General features: G+C 46.6%; 1 protein-coding gene across 1 annotated transcript in view; it reads right to left on the bottom strand.

Moving 5' to 3' along the window:
• Positions 1 to 25,707, bottom strand: part of LOC126278716 (basic proline-rich protein-like) — a 50,224-nt gene that overhangs the window by 4,717 nt on the left and 19,800 nt on the right. Inside the window, exons 2-3 of the mRNA XM_049978991.1 lie at positions 15,934 to 16,068; positions 3,565 to 5,928 (exon numbers count right to left, since the gene is read on the bottom strand). Of these exons, the coding sequence (XP_049834948.1) occupies positions 3,565 to 5,928; positions 15,934 to 16,068 (2,499 nt within the window). The remainder of the gene's footprint in view (positions 1 to 3,564; positions 5,929 to 15,933; positions 16,069 to 25,707) is intronic.

Raw genomic sequence — 25,707 nt, 5'->3', positions numbered from 1 at the left:
GAGCGAACGCCATTATCCTTCTGCGCCTGTCGTTCTGAAAAATAAAATATTCCTTTCAGCGAGAGGGAATTCCTCGCTGCCCTCAACGATTGCCCTGATACAGCACCAGGACCAGATCGCATCTACGCGCAGATGCTGAAGCATCTCTCCAGGGACTGCCAGAAACACATCCTCACCATCTTTAACCGCATTTGGAGCGAGGGCGAGTTTCCGTCGCAATGGCGAGAGGGTGTTTTTGTCCCCATCTTGAAGCTCGGTGCAGACCCTCTGGCAGTGGACAGTTATTGTCCCATTACCCTCACCAACCTTTTGTGCAAATTGCTCGAACGTATGGTGGGGCAGCGTTTCTGCTGAGTCCTTGAGTCATGCGGTCTCCTCACTCCATCCCAGGGTGTCTTCCGTCGGGGCCGGTCTGCTGTGGACAATTTGGTGCAGCTGAAACCTGCTATCCGTATGGCCTTTGCCCGCCGTCAGCATCTCATTGCTGTATTTTTTATCAGTGGAAGGCATATGACACCGTATGGAGGCATTACATCCTTGCTACATTGCATGAGTGGGGTCTTCGTGGTCAGCTCCCAGCTTTTCTTCAAAACTTTTTATTGCGCCACTCTTTCCGGGTGCGAGTCAGTGCCGCCTCTAGTTCATCTTATATACAGGAAAATGGGTTCCATGGGTCCCGCAGGGCTCGGTGTTGAGTGTCTCCTTATTTCTAGTGGCTATTAATGGTCTGGCTGCAGCTGTGGGGTCGTCGGTGTCTCCTTCTTTGTATGCCAACGACTTCTGCATCTCATTTAGTTCAACGACTACAGGAGTCGCCAAACACGGGCTCCAAGTAGCCATTCGCAAGGCAGCATCATGGGCTCTGACTCATGGTTTTCAGTTCTCAGCAACCAAGACTCGAGTTATGAACGTCTGCAGGCGTTGGTCGGTCCACCCTCCTCCTGAACTTTACCTCGATGGCCACCTGTTTGAAGTGATGGACACTAGCCGCTTCTTAGGACTCGTCTTTGATGCCTGGCTCACATGGGTTCCTCATATTAATCAGCTGAAGCAAAAGTGCTGGCGGCACCTCAATGCCCTCCGCTGCCTGAGCCACGTATCTTGGGGTGCAGATTGCTGCACACTGTTGCGATTGTACAGAGCCCTTGAGCAGTCCAGGCTTGATTATGGGAGCCTGACCAATGGGTCTGCATCACCCTCAGTGTTGACGTTGTTGGACCATATACACCACTGTGGGGTTCGGATTGCAACTGGCGCTTTCCGTACGAGCCCAGTGGATAGTCTACTGGTGGAGGCCGGGGTTCCCCCACTACGTATTCGCCGCCATCGACTGCTCACTGACTATGCTGTCCACGTGAATTGCTCGCTGGGCCATCCCAATCATTGCCTGCTTTTCCCTACCATGGTCCTTCCTCAGCCCGAACGGCGACCTAGGTCTGGGCTTTCCATTGCTGTTAGCGTCCAGTCCATGCTGTCGGAACTGGGGTCATTCCCTCTTCTGCCTCCCTTCCGGGTCCATGCACCCACGCCTCCCTGGTGTATGCCCCTGCCGTCCGTCCGTCTGGACTTGGCAGGAGGACCCAAGGACTCGATCCCGCCTGTGGCCCTCCGTCGCCATTTTCTTGCGCTCCTCGCCTCATTTTCAGGCCGAGAGACTGCCTACACTGATGGTTCCCTGGTTGATGGTCGTACTGCCTACGCTTTTGCTCACGCTGCCCATGTTGAACAGCGCTCCTTGCCAGCTGGCTGCAGTATTTTTACTGCAGAGCTGGTGGCCATTTGCGCGCTCTTGAGCATATGCGTTCATGCTCAGGTAAGTCCATTGTCATCTGCAGTGACATTCTGAGCAGCATCCAGGCTATCGACTGCTGCTATCTCTCTTCTCCTCTGGTATCCATTATTCAGGAGTCTGTTTTGGCCATTACCCACTCTGGTCACTCGGTGGTCTTTGTTTGGACGCCAGGTCACGTTGGCATCCTGGGGAACGAATGTGTCGACAGGCTGGCCAAAAGGGGGATTGACGCCCCCGCTTTTGAGATCGGCCTCCCAGCTCGTGATCTGCAGCTGTTGTTGCGCCATAAGGTGGTTGGGATGTGGCATGATGAGTGGCGTAGCCTGACATCGCAGAATAAACTGCGTTCTGTTAAGGAGACGACCGATGTGTGGCGGTCCTCCCTGTGGGCTTTTCTCAGGGACTCTGTCGTCCTGTGTGGGCTCCGCATCGGACATACCTACCTGACGCACAGCTGTTTTTGCGTCAGGAGCATTTAGGAGGTTTTTGCACCTTTCCCTTTCTGTGTCTCTTGTCCTCGAGTCACTCATCATTGGTTGCAAACTTTAGTGTGTAGTCGGATGGTTGACTCTTTCCCTTTGTTTTGTTCTCGTGGTCAGTCAACCAGTCTCCGGCCCTCTTCTTTTCTTCTGTTTCTTACTGTGTGGTGTTCATCTGTCCTCTTCTTGTCTGTAGTGTTCTTTGCGGCATTTGTGATCTTTCAGTAACTGGGGGGGGGGGGGGGGGGGAGGGGAGGGGAATCTCCTATACCTTAGGGTTTTACCTGCTCTGCACATTTTCGTCTCGCATGTTTTTGGAATGGGGGACTGATGACCTTAGCTGTTTAGACCCCTTAAACATCCCAACAACCACCACCACAAAAACTAGGCCTCTCTTCTTTGTTCACCATCTTGAAGATAAGATTGGGAAAGTGCCATCTTTTTCCAATAAGAGGAATGGGACTATTCTGATACAAGACGTTTAATCTGCACAGTCAGAGGCGTTACTTGCCTGTGAGAAGCTCGGTGACATCCCCATTAACGTCACTCCCCATAAGTCCTTAAGTTTGGTCCAGGGGATTACCTTTCATAGAGATCTTCTGCTACAGTCTGATGATGAGCTGCGGGAGAACCTGGCACGACGAGGTGTGCACTTCGTCCGTAGTGTCTTTATGGGGCCAAGGATAATAGGGTGCCTTCATCCTGGCATTTTAGGGTGACTGCTTGCCTGAGAAGGTCAAGGTAATGATATACCGGTGCGATGTCAAGCCCTATGTCCTGCCCCCTATGCGATCCTTCCAGTGCTGGAAGTTAGGACATATGTCCTCCAGATGCACTGCCAGCCCCACGTGGCGTGATTGTGGACGATCTTCACATCCTAATGCTCCATGTGCTCCGCCTCCCACGTGCATTAACTGTGGGAAGCATCATTCTCACTGCTCGCCAGACTGTGCAGTCTACCAAAGAGAGCTGAAGATACAAGAAATTAAGACCCTGGACCATTTAACTTACCAAGAGGCAAGGAAGAAGCTAGAACGGCTCAACCCCACATCTCTGTTGAGGAGTTATGCTGCTGCAACTGTACCGCCACCAGTTACTGCAAGACTCCCTTCTCAGTTGCCCCACAGAACAGTAAAGTTACGCCTGCCCCACTGCTGGTAGGGGCAACGCTCTCTTCCACTGCTCCCAAAACACGCGATTTGGGAGCAGCGACCCCAAACAACTATGGACATTCATCCCCACCTCTCAGCTGGAGAGGCACCAGCCCCTCTAGCTGCTCGGCTGGAGAGGCACCAGCCCCCTCTAGCTGCTCGGCTGGAGAGGCACCAGCCCCCTCTGGCTGCTCGGCTGGAGAGGCACCAGCCCCCTCTGGCTGCTCGGCTGGAGAGGCACCAGCCCCCTCTGGCTGCTCGGCTGGAGAGTCACCAGCCCCCTGTGGCTGCTCCTCTGGAAAGGCACCAACCCCCTGTGGCTGCTCCTCTGGAGAGGCACCAGCCCCCTGTGGCTGCTCCTCTGTTGAGGCACCAGCCCCCTGTGGCTGCTCCTCTGGAGAGGCACCAGCCCCCTGTGGCTGCTCCTCTGGAGAGGCACCAGCCCCCTGTGGCTGCTCCTCTGGAGAGGCACCAGCCCCCTGTGGCTGCTCCTCTGGAGAGGCACCAGCCCCCTGTGGCTGCTCCTCTGGAGAGGCACCAGCCCCCTGTGGCTGCTCCTCTGGAGAGGCACCAGCCCCCTGTGGCTGCTCCTCTGGAGAGGCACCAGCCCCCTGTGGCTGCTCCTCTGGAGAGGCACCAGCCCCCTGTGGCTGCTCCTCTGGAGAGGCACCAGCCCCCTGTGGCTGCTCCTCTGGAGAGGCACCAGGCCCCTGTGGCTGCTCCTCTGGAGAGGCACCAGGCCCCTGTGGCTGCTCCTCTGGAGAGGCACCAGGCCCCTGTGGCTGCTCCTCTGGAGAGGCACCAGGCCCCTGTGGCTGCTCCTCTGGAGAGGCACCAGGCCCCTGTGGCTGCTCCTCTGGAGAGGCACCAGCCCCCTGTGGCTGCTCCTCTGGAGAGGCACCAGCCCCCTGTGGCTGCTCCTCTGGAGAGGCACCAGCCCCCTGTGGCTGCTCCTCTGGAGAGGCACCAGCCCCCTGTGGCTGCTCCTCAGGAGAGGCACCAGCCCCCTGTGGCTGCTCCTCTGGAGAGGCACCAGCCCCCTGTGGCTGCTCCTCTGGAGAGGCACCAGCCCCCTGTGGCTGCTCCTCTGGAGAGGCACCAGCCCCCTGTGGCTGCTCCTCTGGAGAGGCACCAGCCCCCTGTGGCTGCTCCTCTGGAGAGGCACCAGCCCCCTGTGGCTGCTCCTCTGGAGAGGCACCAGCCCCCTGTGGCTGCTCCTCTGGAGAGGCACCAGCCCCCTGTGGCTGCTCCTCTGGAGAGGCACCAGCCCCCTGTGGCTGCTCCTCTGGAGAGGCACCAGCCCCCTCTGGCTGCTCGGCTGGAGAGGCACCAGCCCCCTGTGGCTGCTCCTCTGGAAAGGCACCAACCCCCTGTGGCTGCTCCTCTGGAGAGGCACCAGCCCCCTGTGGCTGCTCCTCTGTTGAGGCACCAGCCCCCTGTGGCTGCTCCTCTGGAGAGGCACCAGCCCCCTGTGGCTGCTCCTCTGGAGAGGCACCAGCCCCCTGTGGCTGCTCCTCTGGAGAGGCACCAGGCCCCTGTGGCTGCTCCTCTGGAGAGGCACCAGGCCCCTGTGGCTGCTCCTCTGGAGAGGCACCAGGCCCCTGTGGCTGCTCCTCTGGAGAGGCACCAGGCCCCTGTGGCTGCTCCTCTGGAGAGGCACCAGGCCCCTGTGGCTGCTCCTCTGGAGAGGCACCAGGCCCCTGTGGCTGCTCCTCTGGAGAGGCACCAGGCCCCTGTGGCTGCTCCTCTGGAGAGGCACCAGGCCCCTGTGGCTGCTCCTCTGGAGAGGCACCAGGCCCCTGTGGCTGCTCCTCTGGAGAGGCACCAGCCCCCTGTGGCTGCTCCTCTGGAGAGGCACCAGCCCCCTGTGGCTGCTCCTCTGGAGAGGCACCAGCCCCCTGTGGCTGCTCCTCTGGAGAGACACCAGCCCCCTGTGGCTGCTCCTCTGGAGAGGCACCAGCCCCCTGTGGCTGCTCCTCTGGAGAGGCACCAGCCCCCTGTGGCTGCTCCTCTGGAGAGGCACCAGCCCCCTGTGGCTGCTCCTCTGGAGAGGCACCAGCCCCCTGTGGCTGCTCCTCTGGAGAGGCACCAGCCCCCTGTGGCTGCTCCTCTGGAGAGGCACCAGCCCCCTGTGGCTGCTCCTCTGGAGAGGCACCAGCCCCCTGTGGCTGCTCCTCTGGAGAGGCACCAGCCCCCTGTGGCTGCTCCTCTGGAGAGGCACCAGCCCCCTGTGGCTGCTCCTCTGGAGAGGCACCAGCCCCCTGTGGCTGCTCCTCTGGAGAGGCACCAGCCCCCTGTGGCTGCTCCTCTGGAGAGGCACCAGCCCCCTGTGGCTGCTCCTCTGGAGAGGCACCAGCCCCCTGTGGCTGCTCCTCTGGAGAGGCACCAGCCCCCTCTGGCTGCTCCTCTGGAGAGGCACCAGCCCCCTCTGGCTGCTCGGCTGGTGAGGCAACAGTCCACTCTGGCTGCTCGGCTGGGGAGGCACCAGCCCCCTCGGGCTGCTCGGCTGGAGAGGCACCAGCCTGCTCAGTCACTTAGTCACAGGCAACATGTGACTCTGTGAAGAAATTTGCTTTTTCTGTGCGTTGATGCCCCTACAGCACACGCTTGTACAATCCTCCAATGGAATTGTGGCGGTTATTTTAGCCATCTTTCTGAGCTATGTCAGCTTCTAAGCATGACACCTGCTTTCTGCATTGCCCTCAAGGAAACCTGGTTCCCAGCAATGCGGACCCCTGTCCTCGTGGATAAAGGGGTTATTACTGCAATCATAGCACTTACAATTGTGTGTCAGGTGGAGCCTGCATGTATGTCCTTACCTGGGTATATAGTGCTCCGGGGCCTTCGAAATATCATTGGAAGCTGTGGCCGTCCACGTAAAGACTACCCAGGACATAACCGTCTGCAGTGTCTATCTCCCTTCATGTGGTACAGTCTCCCTGACCGTATTGGCTGCACTTGTCGACCAACACCCCACGCATTTTCTTCTCCTGGGGGATTTTAATGCCCACAATCGCCTTTGGGGTGGAACAAAGGTTACTGGCCGAGGCAGAGAGGTTGAGAATCTCATCTCCCAACTCGACCTCCGCCTCTTAAAATCTGGCGCCGCCACACATTTCAGTGTGGCGCATGGCATGTTCTTGGCCATAGACCTGTCTTTGTGCAGCCCAGGGCTTGTACCATCGGTCCACTGGAGAGTCCATGACGACTTGTGTGGTAGTGACCTTTTTCCCAACTCCCTTCCACTACCCCAGCGTCGCTCCCATGAACGCTTGCCTAGATGGGTATTTAGCAAGGCAAACTGGGACACATTCTCCTCTACTGCCACTGTTGAATCTCTCCCCCAGGGTACCATCGATGTGGCGCTTGGGGCACTGACTGCAGCGATTGCGATTGTTTCCGCTGTGGAACATGCCATTCCTCGCTCATTAGGGTGCCCCCGGCGAAAGTCAGTGCCTTCGTGGTCTCCGGTGGTCGCTGCAGCCATTACAGAACGTCGGCAGGCTCTTCAGCAACATAAGCGGTAACCATCTTTGGAGAACCTCATTTTATTCAAACTTCTCCGTGCTCAGGCCCAGCAGCTGATCAAAAGGCCTCCCAGGTGTGGATGAATATTGGATGCATCTTTGAATTGCAGCACTCTACAGGTGTTCCAGGGCTTACCATCAACGGGGCGCTATCCACCAATGCCAATGCAATCGCTGAGCATTTTGCACAGCACTATTTTCGGGCCTCTGCATCGGGGCATTACCCACCTACATTTCACGCGCTAAAACGCCACACGATAGAAAGACGGCTTTCTTTTGCTTCTCGCCGCCCTGAGGCGTATAAGGCCCATTTAGTTTGTGGGAACTCCACAGCGCCCTGGCACAGTGCCACAATACAGCCTATGGGCCAGATGGCATCCACAATCAGATGCCCGACGGGCCTGGCCGACCTCACTGCATCAGGACACGGCCAGACGGGCCTCACTGACTGCACTGCGTCAGGACACGGGCCGACGGGCCTCGCCGACCGCACTGCGTCAGGACACGGCCAGACGGGCCTCGCTGACTGCACTGCGTCAGGACACGGGCCGACGGGCCTCGCCGACCGCACTGCGTCAGGACACGGCCCGCCGACCGTACAGCCTCCCAACTCATGGGATTTGACTGTCGGAACGGTTTGCCATACGGCCTTACCTGATGGACATTGCATACCACACTGCTGCACCTCCTCATGAGTGCATCTGTTGGGCCTGGCTGTCTATTCTGCTTCCTGACAGCAACTGTTGTTCCTGGCTGACTATTCTGCTTCCTGACAGCAACTGTTGGGCCTGGCTGACTATTCTGCTTCCTGACAGCAACTGTTGGGCCTGGCTGACCGCCATGTCTCCCAATCGTACTTGATTGGCCAGGCTGACTGGTCTGGATTGTGACAACATTTGATGAGCCTGGCTGACCACAATGCCTCTCGATCAGACTGGCTGAGTGCTCTGTCTCTCTGCCTCACCTGATGGGCATGGCTGATCTCTGTTACTTGCGACTGCTCCTGATGGTCCTGTAGGAGTGATCTGCCTTGGCGCACCTCCGGTTTTCCCTCGTTCACAGCAGCACATAAAGACAACACCTGATGGCCCTGTCACACCGCTCTGCTGCTCCACCTCAAGACCACAAACGATGGGTCTGACCGATTGCACTGCACCACTGACTCACTGCCCCACCTGATGGGTCTGGCCAAGCACACTGTGTCACCAGCTCACGACCACTCTTGATGGGTCTCCTGACTGCACTGCCATTCCATGTAACCACCCTATTTATTGGGCCGTGCTGACCACCCTGCCTCACGCCCCCCCCCCCCCCCCCCCCCCCTGGAGGGCTTGGCCAAATGCACGTCCTCGCAACCCCACCTGATGGTCTTTGCCGAACACTTTGCCTAGCGCCCACATCTCCTTTGCCTGGCCAACCGTTATGCCTAGTTCCCCCACTGGACCTGCCTGGCCCACTACTCTGCCACAGTACTGCACAGGGTTTGGCTTGCCAACCACTCAGTCGCACAACCCTACCTGATGGGCCTGGCCGACCACTGTGCCTCATGTCGCAATGATGTGCCTGCAGACCACACTGCCGTACTGCCCCACAACCATACCTGTTGGGCGATGCTGACTGCTCTGCCTCGTGTCCACACCTGATATGCCATGCCAACTCTTCACCTCACGACCCCACATGATTGGCCCAGCCATCCACACTGCCAGACCACATGAAGGGCCCAACTGATGGGCCTAGATGAGTGCAGTACTGCACCGCCTCATGACTTCATCTTATATACTTGTTTGATTTCAGTGCCGCACTGCCGCATGATGCCAATTGATGGGGCTGGCTGGTCACACTGCGTCACAACCCTTCCAGATGTGCCTCACCGACCACACTGCCTCTTGTCCCTACCTGATTTGCCTGGCCGACCGTGCCACCTCACGACCCCACCTAATGGGCCTGGACGACTGCACCTTGTCACGACCCCACCTGATGGACCTGGCCAATTGTGCATCATGATGTCCTTACCTGATGGGCCTCACCAAATGCCCCCCTCACAACCTCACTTTATGGGCTTGGCAGAGCCCACTGCTTCACAACCCCACTGCTCCACATTCTCACTTAATGGGCCGTGTTGGCTTCACCGCCTTAGACTCCACCAGATGGGCCATGCTGACTGCATTAACTCATACACCGCATGATGCGCTGTGCTGAGTGCACCATCTCACTGTGCTCCCCCACATGGGCCTAGCCTGACCACATGACCACACTGCCTCACGACCCCACCTGATGGGGCTGGTCGACTGCATCACCTCACAACCTCACCTGATGGGCCTGGCTGATCACACTGCCTCTTGACCGCACCTGAAGGGACTGGCGGACTCCACTGCCTCACAACCACACCTGAAGGGCATGGCCGTTGCACTGCCTTTGACCCCACCCCATTGTCTGGGCTGACCACACTGCCACAACCGCACCGGAAGGCCTTTCGACTGCACAGCGTCACGACCCACCCTGAATGTCCTGGCTGCCTGCACAGCGTCTCCACTGAATCTCTTGTGTCTGGCCGAGTACACTGCCTCACAACCACACCTGATGTTTCTGGCAAACTGCACTGCCTTGGGAGCGCAGTACCTCATGAGCACTGTGCCTTGTGAACACAGGTCCTTGCGAGTGAAATGCCTTGCGCCCAGCCAATTGCACGTGTTAGTGGCAGCTGCAGTCCTCATACATCAGCCCACTAGTTACTATATTCCCTCCGATGGTCTTTGTTGTCGTTTGTCAGGCAGTGGTGTCCGTTTTCCATCACCAATGGTGCTCGCTTCATGGGAACACTCTTCAGTTTATGAAGCCTCTCCCAGCATCATGGATGGTGTTTTCTCACCATCTCACCAGTGGGGATGAGATTATTGTAATTCAGCAGCATATCATTAATGCCTTTTTAGCCATCGTTGTTTGCGGGCTGTAACTGCCTTTTACGTTTTATCTGCAAAGCAATAAGTCGAAGACCATTTAATTTTTAGTTTATGACATACATTTCTGTATGGTGTTTTTTTTAGCCTTTTTTACATGTCCATTTCTAGTGGTCTCTTATTCTGACCATTTGGGGCTGACATATAGTTGTTCAACTCCTCTCTTTGTCTGTTTTTTGTAGTTCTGACTTGGATTAATATGACCCTAGCAGTTTTTTGCGCCCGATTGGCCTGGTCGATCGCACCTAGTACGGCTGACCCTGCAGCTTTGCCACCATATCCACCAGACCTTACCTGTGGCATGACTGTGGCACCCGATGATAACTTTTAGTGCACTGACATCTGTTGTTTAAGCTACATGTCATCTTAGGTAAGTTTGTCATTCCCTTTCGATCTAGTTTTTTGTGTTCCTCTATTTCATAGCAAATGTTTTACATGTAGCTTTGTTCCAGTGGAGTTCACTGGCATCATAAATCATATTTGAGTAATTTTGTGTGTGTGTGTGTGTGTGTCTGTGTGTGTGTGTGTGTGTGTGTGTGTGTGTGTGTGTGTATGTGTGTGTGTGTGTGTCATGCTTCGAAACAGGCAGAATCGTACCTCATTCTGTACAAACACATTTGTGTAATAAACACTTTATTTGTTTGAATCTGTTAGTTTTACATCCACAACCTGAAAACAAAACAATTTATTATGTTGTGTTAAAATAGTATGTTGCCAACAGTGATACACAGCGTTCAGTGTTATATATTGCCCTACTATATATAGTGTGCCAGTCACAAAAAAGGGAGTTCATTTATAGTAAATGTTAATGTACTATAATTTTTGTTATATATGTGTTTCAATTTGGATCAGTTTGAGAGAATCCTTGGAAATGATGTATAGAGTGATGACACTATGAACAGCATCAGGCAACTTTCACTAACAGCACTCTGTCTGGCTTATTCCTGAAATGGTGTGACTGGTGAGGATTCAGGTGATGAAACTATTGCAGATTTAGATAATTTTCAAGGGAAACAATTGAGAACTGGTAATGAAGATCAAGTAATTGAATGTGTTAAAAGAGAACAACTAGTTATCGAATGTGAACACACTGAGAATGAACGGAGCAAGAGGAGAAATGGTAAGTGCAAGGGAAAGCAGACAGAATGAAAATGGTGGTACTGGGAGAAAGGTAACTTGGCTGAGTTTAATTAAGATTGGTGTCAACAATATTATGTTCCCAACAATTCAAGACCTTTTCAAATGATCTGGTCATTTTTAATAATGACTGTTACAGTCACATACCAATATGTTTCCAGTTTATTAGACTTAGTGATGTGACTTCAATTGAAATTAGGTCATTTATTGAAGTAATTTCAGTTAGCAGTTATACTGAAGAATTGCGGCAGAACATGTTGCTGCATCTTTTTTCCCATTGTGGATTCAAAATCATAGTAACTAAAGTAGACTTATTACTTACGTGACAGTGATGATCTAAATAAGCCAAACAGGCTGACTGACATGAGGCAGTTATTTCACTTGCTTGCCAAATGATTCCAAAACAATCAATACACTCCATGAAGGAAATCAGAGCACTGATAAAAGAATGGTGCCATATTTCAGTAAAAATTGGTGCAGGCAGTTCATTGTAGAAAAAAAAGTATAGTATGGCTACAAAACTTGGACTGAAGCTGCGAGGACTTGATACTTTAAAAATATGTATCCTTGCCCAAATTAAAGTACCACCATACTGCAGAACTACAAACAATTGGGCTTAGGAGCAAGTATCATTCGTCAGTATTATTCAGTGTTGCTGAGTTTGGGGAAATACTATTTTCCCCTGGTTTTGACAATTGCATCACATCATTTTCCTTCCTTATTAAATTATATGATAAAGGAATCCAAGATGCATGGACAATTGAATGGAAGCTGATCTCAGATTCCCCTACTGAACAAGAAGAAGATGAAGAAATCTGCTCGGGAAACAATTAATTTCAAGAGTCACAAGCCAAGCAATATAGTAGTTACCAGATGAAATTGGAATAGCGTGGTCACAATTTTTCCAGCTCCACAACAGTAAAACCACTTCACATAGTGAAAAATATTTTTGAAGAGTGAAAAGAAAAAATAATGATCTAACAACCTCAAATGATTTATCTTTGCTATGAAAATGCAGGAGGAGTTAATTGTGCTGATGATAACATAAGCCTGTACAGAACATTTGTCAGAGGGAAAAAATGATACTTCACTTTAATAGTGCACTGCAGTCATACAGCTGAACAAAATGCGTGACATGTACATAGATAATGAGAAACTGGTGCATCTTGAATTTTGATGCCATATTGTAACATCCTCCCTGGAAACAAATGCCTAAATATGCATGTGTAAAAGGAAGCCATCAAAGACAGAGCATCAAGACTCCAGAATTCACAGAAGAGATCACTGTGTGATGGTCCAAGAGAAACAGTCTGACTGCAACCTTTCCCATGCAAAAACCAAAAGATATGTAAAGTGAAATGTGGTGTACATGTAAAAGTGTTCATGATGTATAATACTATGTGATTGCTGAAACGTTTGTTTGATGTAGCGCTAACTTCTATTAACTTTGAAATGTCATCAATTTCCCTAGAAGTGTGTCCCACAAATGTAATTATGATACACGACAGACAACCTACATATAGGACACCCTCTTAATCACATAATTAGTTCTTAAGCATTAAACTCGTTCTGACAGGTCATATGATACCTATGTAACACATTTCTGTAAGGAATACAGAAACATAAACTTCGCAAAGGAAGAGAAAACAAATTAAAAACTGTGATAGGTACATCACACCCTCGCTGTTATGGCATGAAGAAACAAATATTGTCCACTTGAAAATCATTTCAGTCCATAATATCCATTAATTTAATGTATGAGACTGCCACAAGGGACTGAGAGTTTTGGATGGAGACAAACTAACATAAGAATAATAAACATCCCTCAGAAAATTATACAATATAGAAACCCTACAAAGAAAAGAAATGGTATTGATGACCTCAGAAACTTGGTAGAACTACCCAACACCATAACACCACATGAAAAACTACACTATTCCAATTAAGTACTTAAATATATTCAGTTCACCTAAATACTTAGTAAAAATTATTCTATTCTCTATCTGCAGCAAAATATATTTGTATTGATGTCTTTAACTTACCTGCATAGCTACTTCCAAAAACTTTGGGGAAAGGTGTATTATGGAAAAAGAAATAAAAAAGGTTATGTATACACATTTCAAAAAACTGTTGTTTTTGAGTTACTAACGAAATTTTTGTAGCAAAATAGAGACTTATAATAAATGCTTAAAATATCATCTGCTTCTTTCTGAACACGTATGTACTCATCAAATAGTGAACTGTTGCACAATTTCAAATAGTTTTGAATGCTTTTGTGGTCTTCTGTGTCACATTGATGTATCATTTGTGCATTGTGATCAGGTGGATGAACCAGTTTTTAAGCTATCCCCAGAGATAATACTGCAAAAGATTACAGTTTGAAGAACGTGCAGGCCACAGAACTGGTTCTCTCCACCTGTCCATCCATTCAATACAATCAGAACACTGAGACTGGAATGTAATGGTGCTCCATCAGACATAAGTCACATGTTCCTCAATAGCCAGGGCCTGTCATAAAGTAGGCAGCAACTGTAAGCTGTACTAGGAAAACATACAGTCCTACCAGACCTAAGATTCCAGCCCACACATTAAACTGATATTGATGTCTAGTCTTCACTGCAGTATACCTATGATGTTGGTTGTGTAGGATGTAAGACAACACAGTGGATACTGGAAACTTCATCTTTGCTTTTGAAGTCGATTTGTTGCCTGAGAAAGTTGATGGTGTATCACTGCAGTGACAAGGTGTATGTTCCTCCTCCCACAAGGTGCTACAAATGTTTGCAATTTGAACAAATGTTTGCAATTTGAACAAATGTTTTTGTGTTGCAGTGGCAGTTCCATTTATACTGATCGTCGATGTAAGTTAGATTCGAGCATACTTTGTGCTATCACTGTGACTGTGTCACTTATGGGGAGCATGATTCCCTTTGTTCACTGGGCTCTATATTTGTCCAGTGGGAAAAGAAAATTCCAGAATACGAGCCCCTAGATTGACTTACAAACTGACAAGATGCCAAGAAGAAATATGGTGCTATACATCCTACATGTAAGACCGTGATTAGCTTGTAGGCTAGGGCTATAACTTCATCCTCTGTTATGCCCGTACTCTCACTCTCCATGTCTTCTACTTCGCCATGAGGCTCGAGGTCCTCCTCCTACAGCTGCCCACACAAAGTTTGGGAGTGCTGACTTCCTACCCACTGTGAACATCAGTCTCCAACCCTTGGCTGGATAAACAACACTCTCCTCCAGCATTCCCTGTAAGGGAGGGATCTCTTTGGATGCTCCCTTCCCAGGACTCTCCTGACCTGCAACCAGAAGCCAGTCAGTGGTTGAAGGAGCCACATGTTGCAGGATGTAGGACTTTGTGTTCCTCCTCTGTCCCATAAACTGGGGCATACAAGCCCTTGAAGAAGGCAAAACCATCTGAGAATGAGGAGGATGAGTAAAATGAGTACCATGAGGAGGATTAGGAGGGTGAGGACAAGGACAAGGACAATAAATAGTGGACATCCAGGTGGCTACCATGGAGCCAGACTGTGCATGTTCATAGCATCCATGGTGGACTATGTGTTTCTGGACACCTCTACAAACCATGATTCAAAACAAATGTGTATTGATGACATATCCTCGCAACCAGAGGGAGCAGGCAGCCCTGCAACATGACCTGTCTCCTTGGTCCCTTCATGCCTCCATGGAACACTGATAGCATAGTACTCCAGTGGATGTGTAGCACTTTTCTGCCACCTGGCTGAACTACAAACTCTCTTATGCATCTCCCCTGTCTTTTTCATTGCCCTCCTGGAGACATTTTTCTTGGCAATGTGGGTCAATTCCATCTGCAGCTATCAGAGCTATTTTAACTATTGCACTGACTATAAAAGAATGTTAGGTGTTGTTTGCACATATAATCTTGACTTGTGAGGTGGAACTATGATCACTGTCTATGGTAAAGCTGTTGAAAAATTCACTGTAGAGCTCAATCATTGCCTCTTGATTACTGGTGTTCCCACTCAATTTATTGTGGCATGTGGGCCTTAATCAACCTTTGATGGTTTCACTTCCTTCTCCTGTCCATCCACTGAAGAGACCATTAAGACTAATGTAACCAGCTGTTTTCTGACCTCCTTCACCCTACCACAGGGTCACACACCTGAGTGTCCACCCATACAGGCTCCCTCTAAAGCTTACTGTGATTCTTTCACCACTGCCATCGCTCTTTTCACCTTGCATTATTGCTGCAATTATGTATTACATAAAACATCAACAAAAGCAGTTGTTGTTCTACTTCTCACAAAATGGAACCCTGAGAGCACTCGCTATACAGTCATTACAGTACTATTCAGTCTGTTATTGCTGTCTGGAAAGTGCCTTTAGATGAAGTGTTTTCTTGCTTTCAGCAAAGTGCTAATGTCATGCACTGTAATGATGAATCACAAGAGTCGGTTCTTTTGGCATTATACGTTTTCTGTAATCAGAGCTGCATGTACGGGGAAGTAGAGGGTGGGGGGGCAGGTGGACTGGGGTATCTGCCGCATGCAGCAATTTCAGGGTGCGACATATTCATATTGTTGAAGGTAAAAAACCTTGTTTCATAAGGTTGACAGGGTGAGTGGATATCAGCATTGTTATAATTATTAGCAGAATCCATAGGACCAGATTATCAGAGTGGAAACAAATGCCTAACAGGTAGCAAAGGTTACATACCATATATACACAAATAATCCGCACCCTCGAATAATCTGCACACTCCAATTTTGAGGAAGAGTACAAAAAAATATTTTTTCCTTTAGTTTGTTTTATTTACAAGGAAAAAATTTGTTCCAAGGTTACGATGTGTTCAAAAGTGTGTAAAATAACTACTGGTTTGAAGCAACGCTGCCGTACAGGTTGATACATCGTTAAAATGCAGCTGGCCAGCCGGCAGGCGGGCGACAAGCAGAGTGTAGCTGGCCGGCTGGCCCATTGGATGATCAGGTGGCCGGGGAATATTATCACTGCCATCCAGGACTCTACGCATACCTACAATAGAAAAAAAAAGATTAATTATCTTGTTTAAGAATTTGTTAATAAGATATGTGCAATAACTTATTTTAGTCAATACCAGTACGTTTCCTCTCTTACCACACAATTCATCACTTTCATCGTCATCACTAGTGGGAGAACGATTGTCATCTTCACCATCTTTCCATAGAGTGTCTTCATCTGTTCCATCCAGTGAATTTGCGATTCCACATTTTTTGAAGGATTTTTCCACCAGTAGTTGCGAATGGACCCCATGCACTCTTCACCCATTCACAAATCTGGGACAAATCCGGCCATTTGAATTTTCCACTAGGCGTGAGTTTATGGTTTTCATCAGCCATCCGTTGCGTATATCACTGTTCAAGTGTAGCTTTGAATGGCGTGTTTATACACGCATCTAGTGATTGTAGGATGGATGATAGTCCTCCTGGGATAATGACCAAGTAAGTTTTCCCTTTTTGTAATTTATCTTGCACTTCCTTAGTTGTATGTCCGCAGAAGCTGTCCAGGACCAACATGTTGTGTAAATTCCGTAATGCACCAGAACGACATTGCCAAACATGTGTTACCCAGTCAATTATAAGTTCATTGTCCATCAACTGTTTTGGATTCACTCTCACTTATACCAGTATGACTTTTATTGATATTTTTGGAATAGTTTTCCTTTAAAATATCACGCAGGTGGTAGCTTTTGTCCATTGTCAGTTACACACAACATCACTGTACATCTTTGTTTCCCACTGCCGCCAGTTCATATTATGATGCTGGATTCTCCTTTCCCGTTCACTGTCTTGAGCGGCTATTCGAAATAGACTGGTCTAGGCTCCGCATTACCAATTTGCAATAATATATAGGACTGTTTATGGTCTAGATTTATCACATAACAATGAAAATTCACTTTTTTTCCTCTTGTAATCATCTGGAAGCCGCTGAGCAATAGTAGTTTTCATCCAGAATCCTAAACCATTTTGGTTGAAAAATCTTGATAGCCAGCCCTGGCTCGCTTTGAAACTGGTAATGCCTAGTTCTTTGGCTAAAGACTATGTTTTAAGTTGGTCCATTTCACTCATCGCTGCACATCCGTATTGTCACTTCTGATCTACATAATCGCAGAGCCTTTTCTCGATGTCCCGATGCTTTGCTTTTTGGCCGCAAAATACCCAGCAATTACTATTAGTTTCTTGAAGCTGTTTTATTTTTTCACCAGTTGCGAATACAACTCTCACTCATGTCGTACTTTCTTCCTGCTGCACGGTTTTCAGTATTCTTGGCTTCTTCAATAATTTCACTTCTTCTTCAGCAGTGTCTGAGCAAGAATGAGAACATGTAGCCATAATTAACAAGTTTGAAGATGTTAATGCTTCACTCCTAACGTGCTACTGATGCATCACGGGCTGAGGCCACAACAATGCAATAGTATAATGGGATGTATTGTTGGATGTGGAGCAGTACGAACAATGTGCACCCCGTGCACCCCAGTTTCTCAACCCAAAATTCAGGAAAAACATGCCCGGATTTTCGAGTATATATGGTATTATCTTTTCAGTGTATCCAAGAAAATGAAATTTTGGCAGAAAATTTTTGTCAGATCTCTACACTACTAAGAGTGAGTCCCTGGTTAGCAGAAGCTTAAGTTTTATTCTAGAAATAGTATGGAAAACTGGTCACATGATCACGCAATAATGCCTCACCAGAGAATAAAGGCAGGATAACTGAACCTGTGATTCTGTCAGGATTAATGAATTTAACAGGAGAATAAGTTTTGACAATGACAGGAATATTTAAGGGATTAGTGATGACACAGTTGGAATGAGGAAGGAGAAGAAACAGGAACATTAAACAAATAATATAGAAGAATAAAAAAATTCCACATTTATATAAAAATTTCATACTTCTACTTTTCAATCTCATGCATGAGAAACTGGAACACATAAATGAATTGTGAAACTATTTTCTAACATAAAACTTTTTGCTTGTAGTGAGTCTGATAGGGGTTTGATATTGGTATTTTGTGAATTATGGTCCGTCATGCTATTTATATGGTAAAGTATAAATAACGTGACAGACCAGAACATATGAATGAATTGTGAAACTATTTTCTAACATAAAACTTTTTGCTTGTAATTAGTCTGATAGGGGTTTGATATTGGTATTTTGTGAATTATGGTCCATCATGCTATTTATATGGTAAAGTATTAATAACGTGACAGACCAGAACATATGAATGAATTGTGAAACTATTTTCTAACATAAAACTTTTTGCTTGTAGTGAGTCTGATAGGGGTTTGATATTGGTATTTTGTGAATTATGGTCCGTCATGCTATTTATATGGTAAAGTATAAATAACGTGACAGACCAATAATTAGATTAGGAAATGAGACACTTAAAGTAGGAAAGGAGTTTTGCTATTTGGGATGTCCAACAGCCACACAAATTTTGATCAGTTTCTGGCATACAGAATTTCACAGATACCCTGCGTGAGCATGTTAAATAGCCACATAATATCAAGCATGAATTGAAAATGTAATTTATAAAGTGACATAGCATCAAGAAATATGCTGCATAGATTCTCAGTTATCATTGGAAGGGTGCTGGGAACCATGTGTTGTACTGAAGCAGATTCAGAATTTATCTGTAGGTAAATTCCAGTGAAATTAATGGTGTAAAATTACTTTTGAGTTACTTCAAACAATGGAAAATCCAGGATGGAATAAGAACAATATTATGGAAAGGATAGATTACTACTCACCATGCAGTGAAGATGGTGAGTTGCAGATAGGCATAACAAAGAGATCGTCAAAGCAGAAAGTTTTCAGCCAAAAGACCTTCATTGGAAACACACACCATTGTTGACTGAAAACTAGCTAGTTTGACAGACTCCTGCTTGTCTATCTGCAAGTCAGCACCTCCACTATTTGAGTTATTCAGTTTCACACAAGTAAATAACCAAAATTTTCCTGCCCCATAAAGTTCTTTTCATTAATCATGAGCCAGTGATAATGCAACACATAGTCTACAACAATGGCACTAAAGGGAAATGAGACAGTGATAGTGAAAAGATACAGCAGCAGTGGGAAGGAATGAAAGAAATAGCAGTAGTAAGAGAGAGCAAGAGGGATACAGTGACAGCAAGAGAAAACAGTAGTTTTAGGATAGAGTGAAGGAGGCTGTGATTGTAAGACAGGAGACATTGACATTTAGAGATACACACAGAGATAATAGACAGTGAGTTGGGTTGAATGAGTGAGAGAATGGGCAAGTGGGGGTGGATGGGCATGAGCAACTTGGAACATAGTGAATAGTGTTTTATTCATCTCATAACATACCATTTCTAATCATATAATTAGTGTACAGGAGACACATAAAAAAATGGATAACATAACTTAAAGAATAATTGGTACAAAGAATTTTAATATTAATATTAACTTTTATTTTTCTTTCCTCCCATTTTGAAGGACAGCTACATTTACACACTAGACTATGTGTAAATTTATTCTGCTCAAATGTTCAGTTCATCCTTCATGAACTCCTCAACAGTGTAGTAACAGCATTTGACAAGTATATCATATAGCTTTGTTTTCAGTGTCTCTAGGTTCATACTCAGAACATTCTTCCCTTTTAGCTTGTTATGAATTTTCATTGACATATACTGAGGAGACTGCGCATATAGGTTTAAGCGATGGGTGGGAAGCATAAAATTGTCTTTTTTTTTCTCATGTTATACATGTGATTGAAACAGTTTTTCTCTAATAACTCTAAATTGCTGTGTAGAAAGATGATAATATCATAGATGTATAAGGAGGGAACTGTTAATAACTGTTGTTTTTCAAATAGTGGGTGACATTATGTCCTTGGATGGCCAGTACACATGCTCCTTATTATTCTTTTCTGTAACTTTAGTATGCGCAATATATTGCTTGAATTTTCCCAAAAAATAATACCATACCTTATAACTGATTGAAAGTAGCTGTGGTATGCAATTTTCCTTGTATTCATGTCTGTTGCACCAGTTAACATTTGCATAGCAAATGCAAAGCTACATAATTTGTTTAACAGGTGGTCAACATGTTTATTCCAATTTAAATTTTTATCTAGGTTTAACGCTAAAAACATCACAGATTCCACTTCTTCTATATCCTGATTTTTATGGGTTATTTTAATTTCTTGGGGCTTTGGCTGTTTTGTTCTGAATTGGACCATGTGGGTTTTGGGGATGTTCAGTCTTAATCCATTCAGTTGGAATCATGTTTCTAGTTTGTTCATTGTGTTTATTATGTAAAGAGGGATGTTTTCTGGCTCCTGGTTTTCAATTAATATAGATGTGTCATCTGCATCCCTACAAAACCCCTGCTCCCAAACCCTTACCTGAAGGCTCTCATCACTAATAGACCTATATGCAAGGCCTGTCCTATACATCCTCCCACCACCACCTACTCCTATCTGGTCACAAGCATCACATATCCCATCAAAGGCAGGGCTACATGTGAAACCAGTCATGTGATCTACAAGGTAAATAGCAGCCTCTACCTGCAGTCTATGTGGACATGACAACAAGTTGTCTGTTCACAAAAAACTGTGACTAGATATTATCTGGGCCAGCCAGTTGTTGAGTATGCTGTCCAAAACCATGTTCTTCATTTCAGTGGCTGCAATACTTCACTGCCTGTGCCACCTGGATCCCTCCGACCACCACTAGCCTTTTTGAACAGCATCAGTTGGAACTCTCCCTACAATACATTCCATGTTGCTGCAAAACTCTGGGCTTAATCCACAGTCATTGTTCTTTGCACTTCTATTCACTTCCCTGTTCCAATTCCAGCCCCACACAGCCCTCTATTCCACTAACAGACCCATAGTCTTTATACTTCTGCCCTTTTGTGCTGCCTCCGCCCATCCCCCCCCCCCCCCCCCCCCCCCTCGATACATACACCCACACTTTCCCGCTGTCTAATCTCTTGACACCACCTAGCTGCCCAACTGTATCCTCACCTGGTACCTGAATGTTCCCACAAGCAGCACTTTAACATCCCCCACCACTACCCTGCTATCCCTCCCCCCCCCCCCCAGCCCCCCCCCCTTATACACATCACACAGTTTGCTTCTCCCACCATGCACTGTTGCAGTGTGTAGCAACACTCCTATTATAATATTGTCAAACTCTACAATTTGTTGATCAAGGTAGAAACCAAGAGTGAATTGTAGAAATGGCATCATTCATAATTATTAACATGCAGACAGCATGCAATGTACCAACAATAGCTACTAAGGAATGTGATTGGTCATAATCTGCCTTCAAAGAAAAGCTGCACAGTTGGGCACATGCTTGATGTGGCTTCTGGCTTTGAAACGTGGAAAATACTATGGATATCTATCATATTTCTGTTCTCTCTCTCTCTCTCTCTCTCTCTCTCTCTCTCTCTCTCTCTCTCTCTCTCTCTCTCTCTCTCTCTCTCTCTCTCTGTATATAATGCTAATGATGAAGAATGTTTATATAAGATTATTTTTCCTTTCGTCTGTGATCAAGTCCCATAATTTGCCAAAAATTTTCTTCTCTTCAGTTGTAATAAATATTGAATAATAGTAGCACTTCTAGCACTGCATTACATTAATACAAAATATTTGTTGTCAGCAACATTATCCTGCAAGGATTTTGTGTGTGATCTTTCAAACAGTCCCAAAGAGGGCTTCCCACTGTCAAGTTCATAGTCTTTTATTGCTTATTGCTGCAAGTTCAGATCACACTGAGCTATTGAGATGTCCAACATAAGGGTGATTGTAGGGGTTCACCCTGTTAGAGCAATAATGAAATGCGAACATTGTTGCGTATTAATCTTTTATTGGCTATTGATACTGTTGTCATATTTAGTTTGTACCAATATTTTATTTCTCAGAAGCAGCATCTCTTAAAATGTGCAGTTCTAATTTAAGCCTATGCACTGTGAATCATGGATTTGTGATTATTGGATCCACCTTGAATATTTAAAATTTGTTACTGAAAATTCTGTAATTTTTAATTTGGGTCTCTTGCCATTAACATTGGCATCAACTGAATCAGAAAAATTGGATGATAAAAATATGTCAACAGATCATGGAATTCACAGCAATTTGTCTATAACTGGCATTACAAATCTTGATTAAGTTAAACTTCAGATTATTAATACCTGTTAAGATAATTGAGTTTTTGCTAATGTAAATACGTTTCTGAAAAGTGTAAAAATAGCTCTTTAATTTTAAATTGGTCTGCACTGTACACTAATGCGATGATGAGATGCACAGCTGTCAATGTGGAACAGTCATTCACAGGCAACCTCAGGGGAACCTGCTGCACTTCACCTGTATAAGGCCTACTTAGGCATTCAAAGCTCTGTCTGAGTTTACCCTTATTTCTCTTGCACCTCGTGGGACAGAAATGGATTTTATGAAGTTTTCATTTCCTCCTCCCCAGTGGAAAGGGTGGGCCGCTGGAAGGTACAAACATCCAATGTCACAAGAGGGCTCACGTAGCCAGTGCTCCTGACTAAGGCGTTCATTCTGACAGTACAGTATCTGGTGACAGAATGCTTGCTACTCACTAGAATGTGTCCTTAACAGTGAAAAGGAAGGAGGGTAGGTTTGAGAAGTTTTCAGCTTTCTGGATACAAAATTGTTTCAAGGGAACCTGTTTCTCCTTACAGTTAGTAAACCATTCGTGCAATGCTACAATGCTGGTTGAAACTTCAAACTCCCAGCAAGTCACTAACCTGCAAAGAGCTAAATGCCTTAGGTAGTATGCAATAACCACTGAACAGCACAGCACCTCGAATTATGGCAAAGGTGTTGTGACATGCAGGAATCTAGTTGAGACTCCCGAGGTGAAATTGGAATGTGAGTAGTCTCCAGAAGGTATTGTCAATGTGCAAAATGTTCTGAAGAGGGTAGATGTTGATCTTACAAATCTGACTCCTTTACCCTGACATTCAGTAGCATGAAACTTCCCAAGCTTGTTGAGGCAGGTTTCCTTCATCTCAGCATGCAGGCTTATGTCCCCGACCGAATGCACTGTTTTAAATGCCAGAACTTTGGGCATACTTTCCTTTGATGCAAGGGAATTGCCACTTGTGGCAAAGATGGGAGGGCTGTCCATGAAGGATTCAGTTGTTCATCTCCTATGAAGCATGCTACACAAACAGAGGTGCCTAGTGACAGCACTAGTACCTGCATCTGGTGTTGCACTACTTCTGCTGCAGTTATTTCAAAGCCCACCGCTCCACTGAGGCTGAGGATGCCACTGTTGTGGAGCTCCCTGCCCCTACACAGGTCAGACATGGTCCACCATCCAGTGCTGATAGTCCCATAGTCACATTTGTGGTTCCAGTGCCCACTCAGAGCAAAAAACCTGAGAAAAAGCTTCAGCCAGTGTCAGAGCCAGGAAGTCAGCTGTCCGAGAGTGTGAAACTCATCCTGTCTTACATACCTCATGGTTATTCATCAGAGCTAACAGAACTCGATATCGGACTGGGGTGATCGTCTCACTACATAGCGGAGCCTCTTGAGACAGTAGGCTTCCCTCTGGGATGGAAAGACAGGGTGAAAGTGCAACCTCCATGTTAAATGGCTCCCATTTTCCAGTGGAACTTTAATGGGTTCAGGACACACATTGAAGAACTGAAGCTCCTAACAGAGGAATGACCAGTGTGGATGTGTTTACAAAAACTTAATTTTAAAGTTTCCAGTATCCCTGCTCTATGCACCATACAGTGTATAGCGAGGATGACCTGACTGGGAAAAGGGCCAAGGGAGTCATTTTTGTGTTTGTAAATAATGCACACCTCTCTTTACCCCCTCTCTGGCTACTGACTTGCAGGCAGTTGTGGTCGAAATTGGTACATGTCAGTGTATCACAGTTTGCTTTTTGTATTTGCATCTGTCTGATCCAGTAGATTCTACAGACCCTCACAGATCTTAGGGAACAACTCCCCCACCCTCTCTCCTCTCAGGAGACTTCTATCCTTGTCACATCTTGTGGGGTTTGACCTGTACTTGCCCCCAGGGTCAGCCTTTGGAGGGCCTTGTGACATCCTGAGAGCCTTGCATCCTAAACCCTGGTACTCACACTCATTTCTGTATTGCTACTGGGTCATTCTCAGCCGTTCACCTCTGTTCTGCTCTCCAGCCTCTCCAGTCTTTGCAGACTCTGTCCAGTTGTAAGCCATAGATGACCTTCATTCCAGTGACCATAGCTATTGCCATCAGTTGCAACATCTTAAAATTGCAGAGGGTAGAGGAGTGTGCTGAAAAGAAGAGCTTTTGGTTGTATTCTGAATTTACCTGATCTGCATGTGAGGGACACCATTCTACATTCTAGAGGCTCACTGATTTTAAGGGCATCATTTTCGACTCCAAATTGTCATGGTTGCCATACCTTAGAGGTCTGCAAGCTAGAACCCTCAAGGAACTGAACATCATTGAGTGCCTCAGCCAAAGTCTCAGAGAGTGGACAGGACAGATCTCCTCAAGATTTCTTTTACTTTCACATGATCATGGCCATACTGAGGGTGCACAGTGTATAGATTCTCTAGTTCTCCTCCTACAAAGATTATGGATGCTGTGCATCATTAGGCATTTTATGATGTCTTACATGAAGACCACAAGTATGTAGCTGCCTCTGGGAGTGGATCCAAGCAGGGGGACTTGTTAATTTGGTCATTTGCCCAGATCTGACTAACTTAAGATTTTACTGTTTTCAATACACAATTATACGTGCAATCTTATGCTATCTGGAGCAAATAAGTTCTTCCAGTGCCAAATTTCTTGTCTGTTCCAATTCTCTCAGTGCTCCACACTCTCTACACCATTTCTACACAGCAGATAAGGTAATGCAGAATATCCGGGATTCCATTATCAACAAAAACTGCTGGGAAAGAGGGATGACTCGCCTGGGTAGCATGGCATCTGCATATTGTGGGCAGGTCTAGCTGTGAGAGGTGTGCTGGTCGTGGTGTGCAGAACACCATGCACAATATTTTATGGGACTGAGTCTTATATTCTTACCAGTGGGCTGCAGCTGATTTGCAGACAGATCTGCCCTCTGTTTAAGTAACATTGAAATGAATGTGATTTAAGATTAAAAGTTTTATTAATTGTCAAACATTTTTTTCCAGTTGGCTTTAATCTGTTAACAGAGTGACTGACTCGCACAAGTTCTTTGTAAGTGGTCAGCCAGTCACATTCCCATGTGAGTTTCTGTCAGCTCTTCTGTATTTTGTTTTACCTAATTTTTAATTTTGTATGTAACTACTTTCCTTATTTTTAACCTGCTTTAGAGCATGCAAGATACAGTGACTCTGTGGCCATTGCAAGTGCAAGAGCATGCAACAGTTTCACAGTTTATCTCCACACGGTTCTGTTTTACTGAGTGAAAGTACCCACTGAGCACCTATAAGATTCTCTTATCTTCAGTTTTTTGTTTCTTCAGAGGAATCCTGAGTCAATCAGGCTGAGTATATGAATGAATATGGAGCATGTTTGCCATTGTGCATCAACAAATGACAAGAAGTTCTTTGAAGAGCTGTTGTGTAATTTGAAGATCAGGGCACAATATCTGATTGCACTGTAACACAATTCTTTAATAGCACTGTAAATTGTAATGGGTATGT

The sequence above is a fragment of the Schistocerca gregaria genome, chromosome 6 (genome assembly GCF_023897955.1).
Source record: "Schistocerca gregaria isolate iqSchGreg1 chromosome 6, iqSchGreg1.2, whole genome shotgun sequence".
Taxonomy (NCBI): Eukaryota; Metazoa; Arthropoda; class Insecta; order Orthoptera; family Acrididae; genus Schistocerca; species Schistocerca gregaria.
The sequence above is the reverse complement of the archived record's forward strand: the minus strand, read 5'-3'. Positions and strand labels throughout refer to the sequence as shown.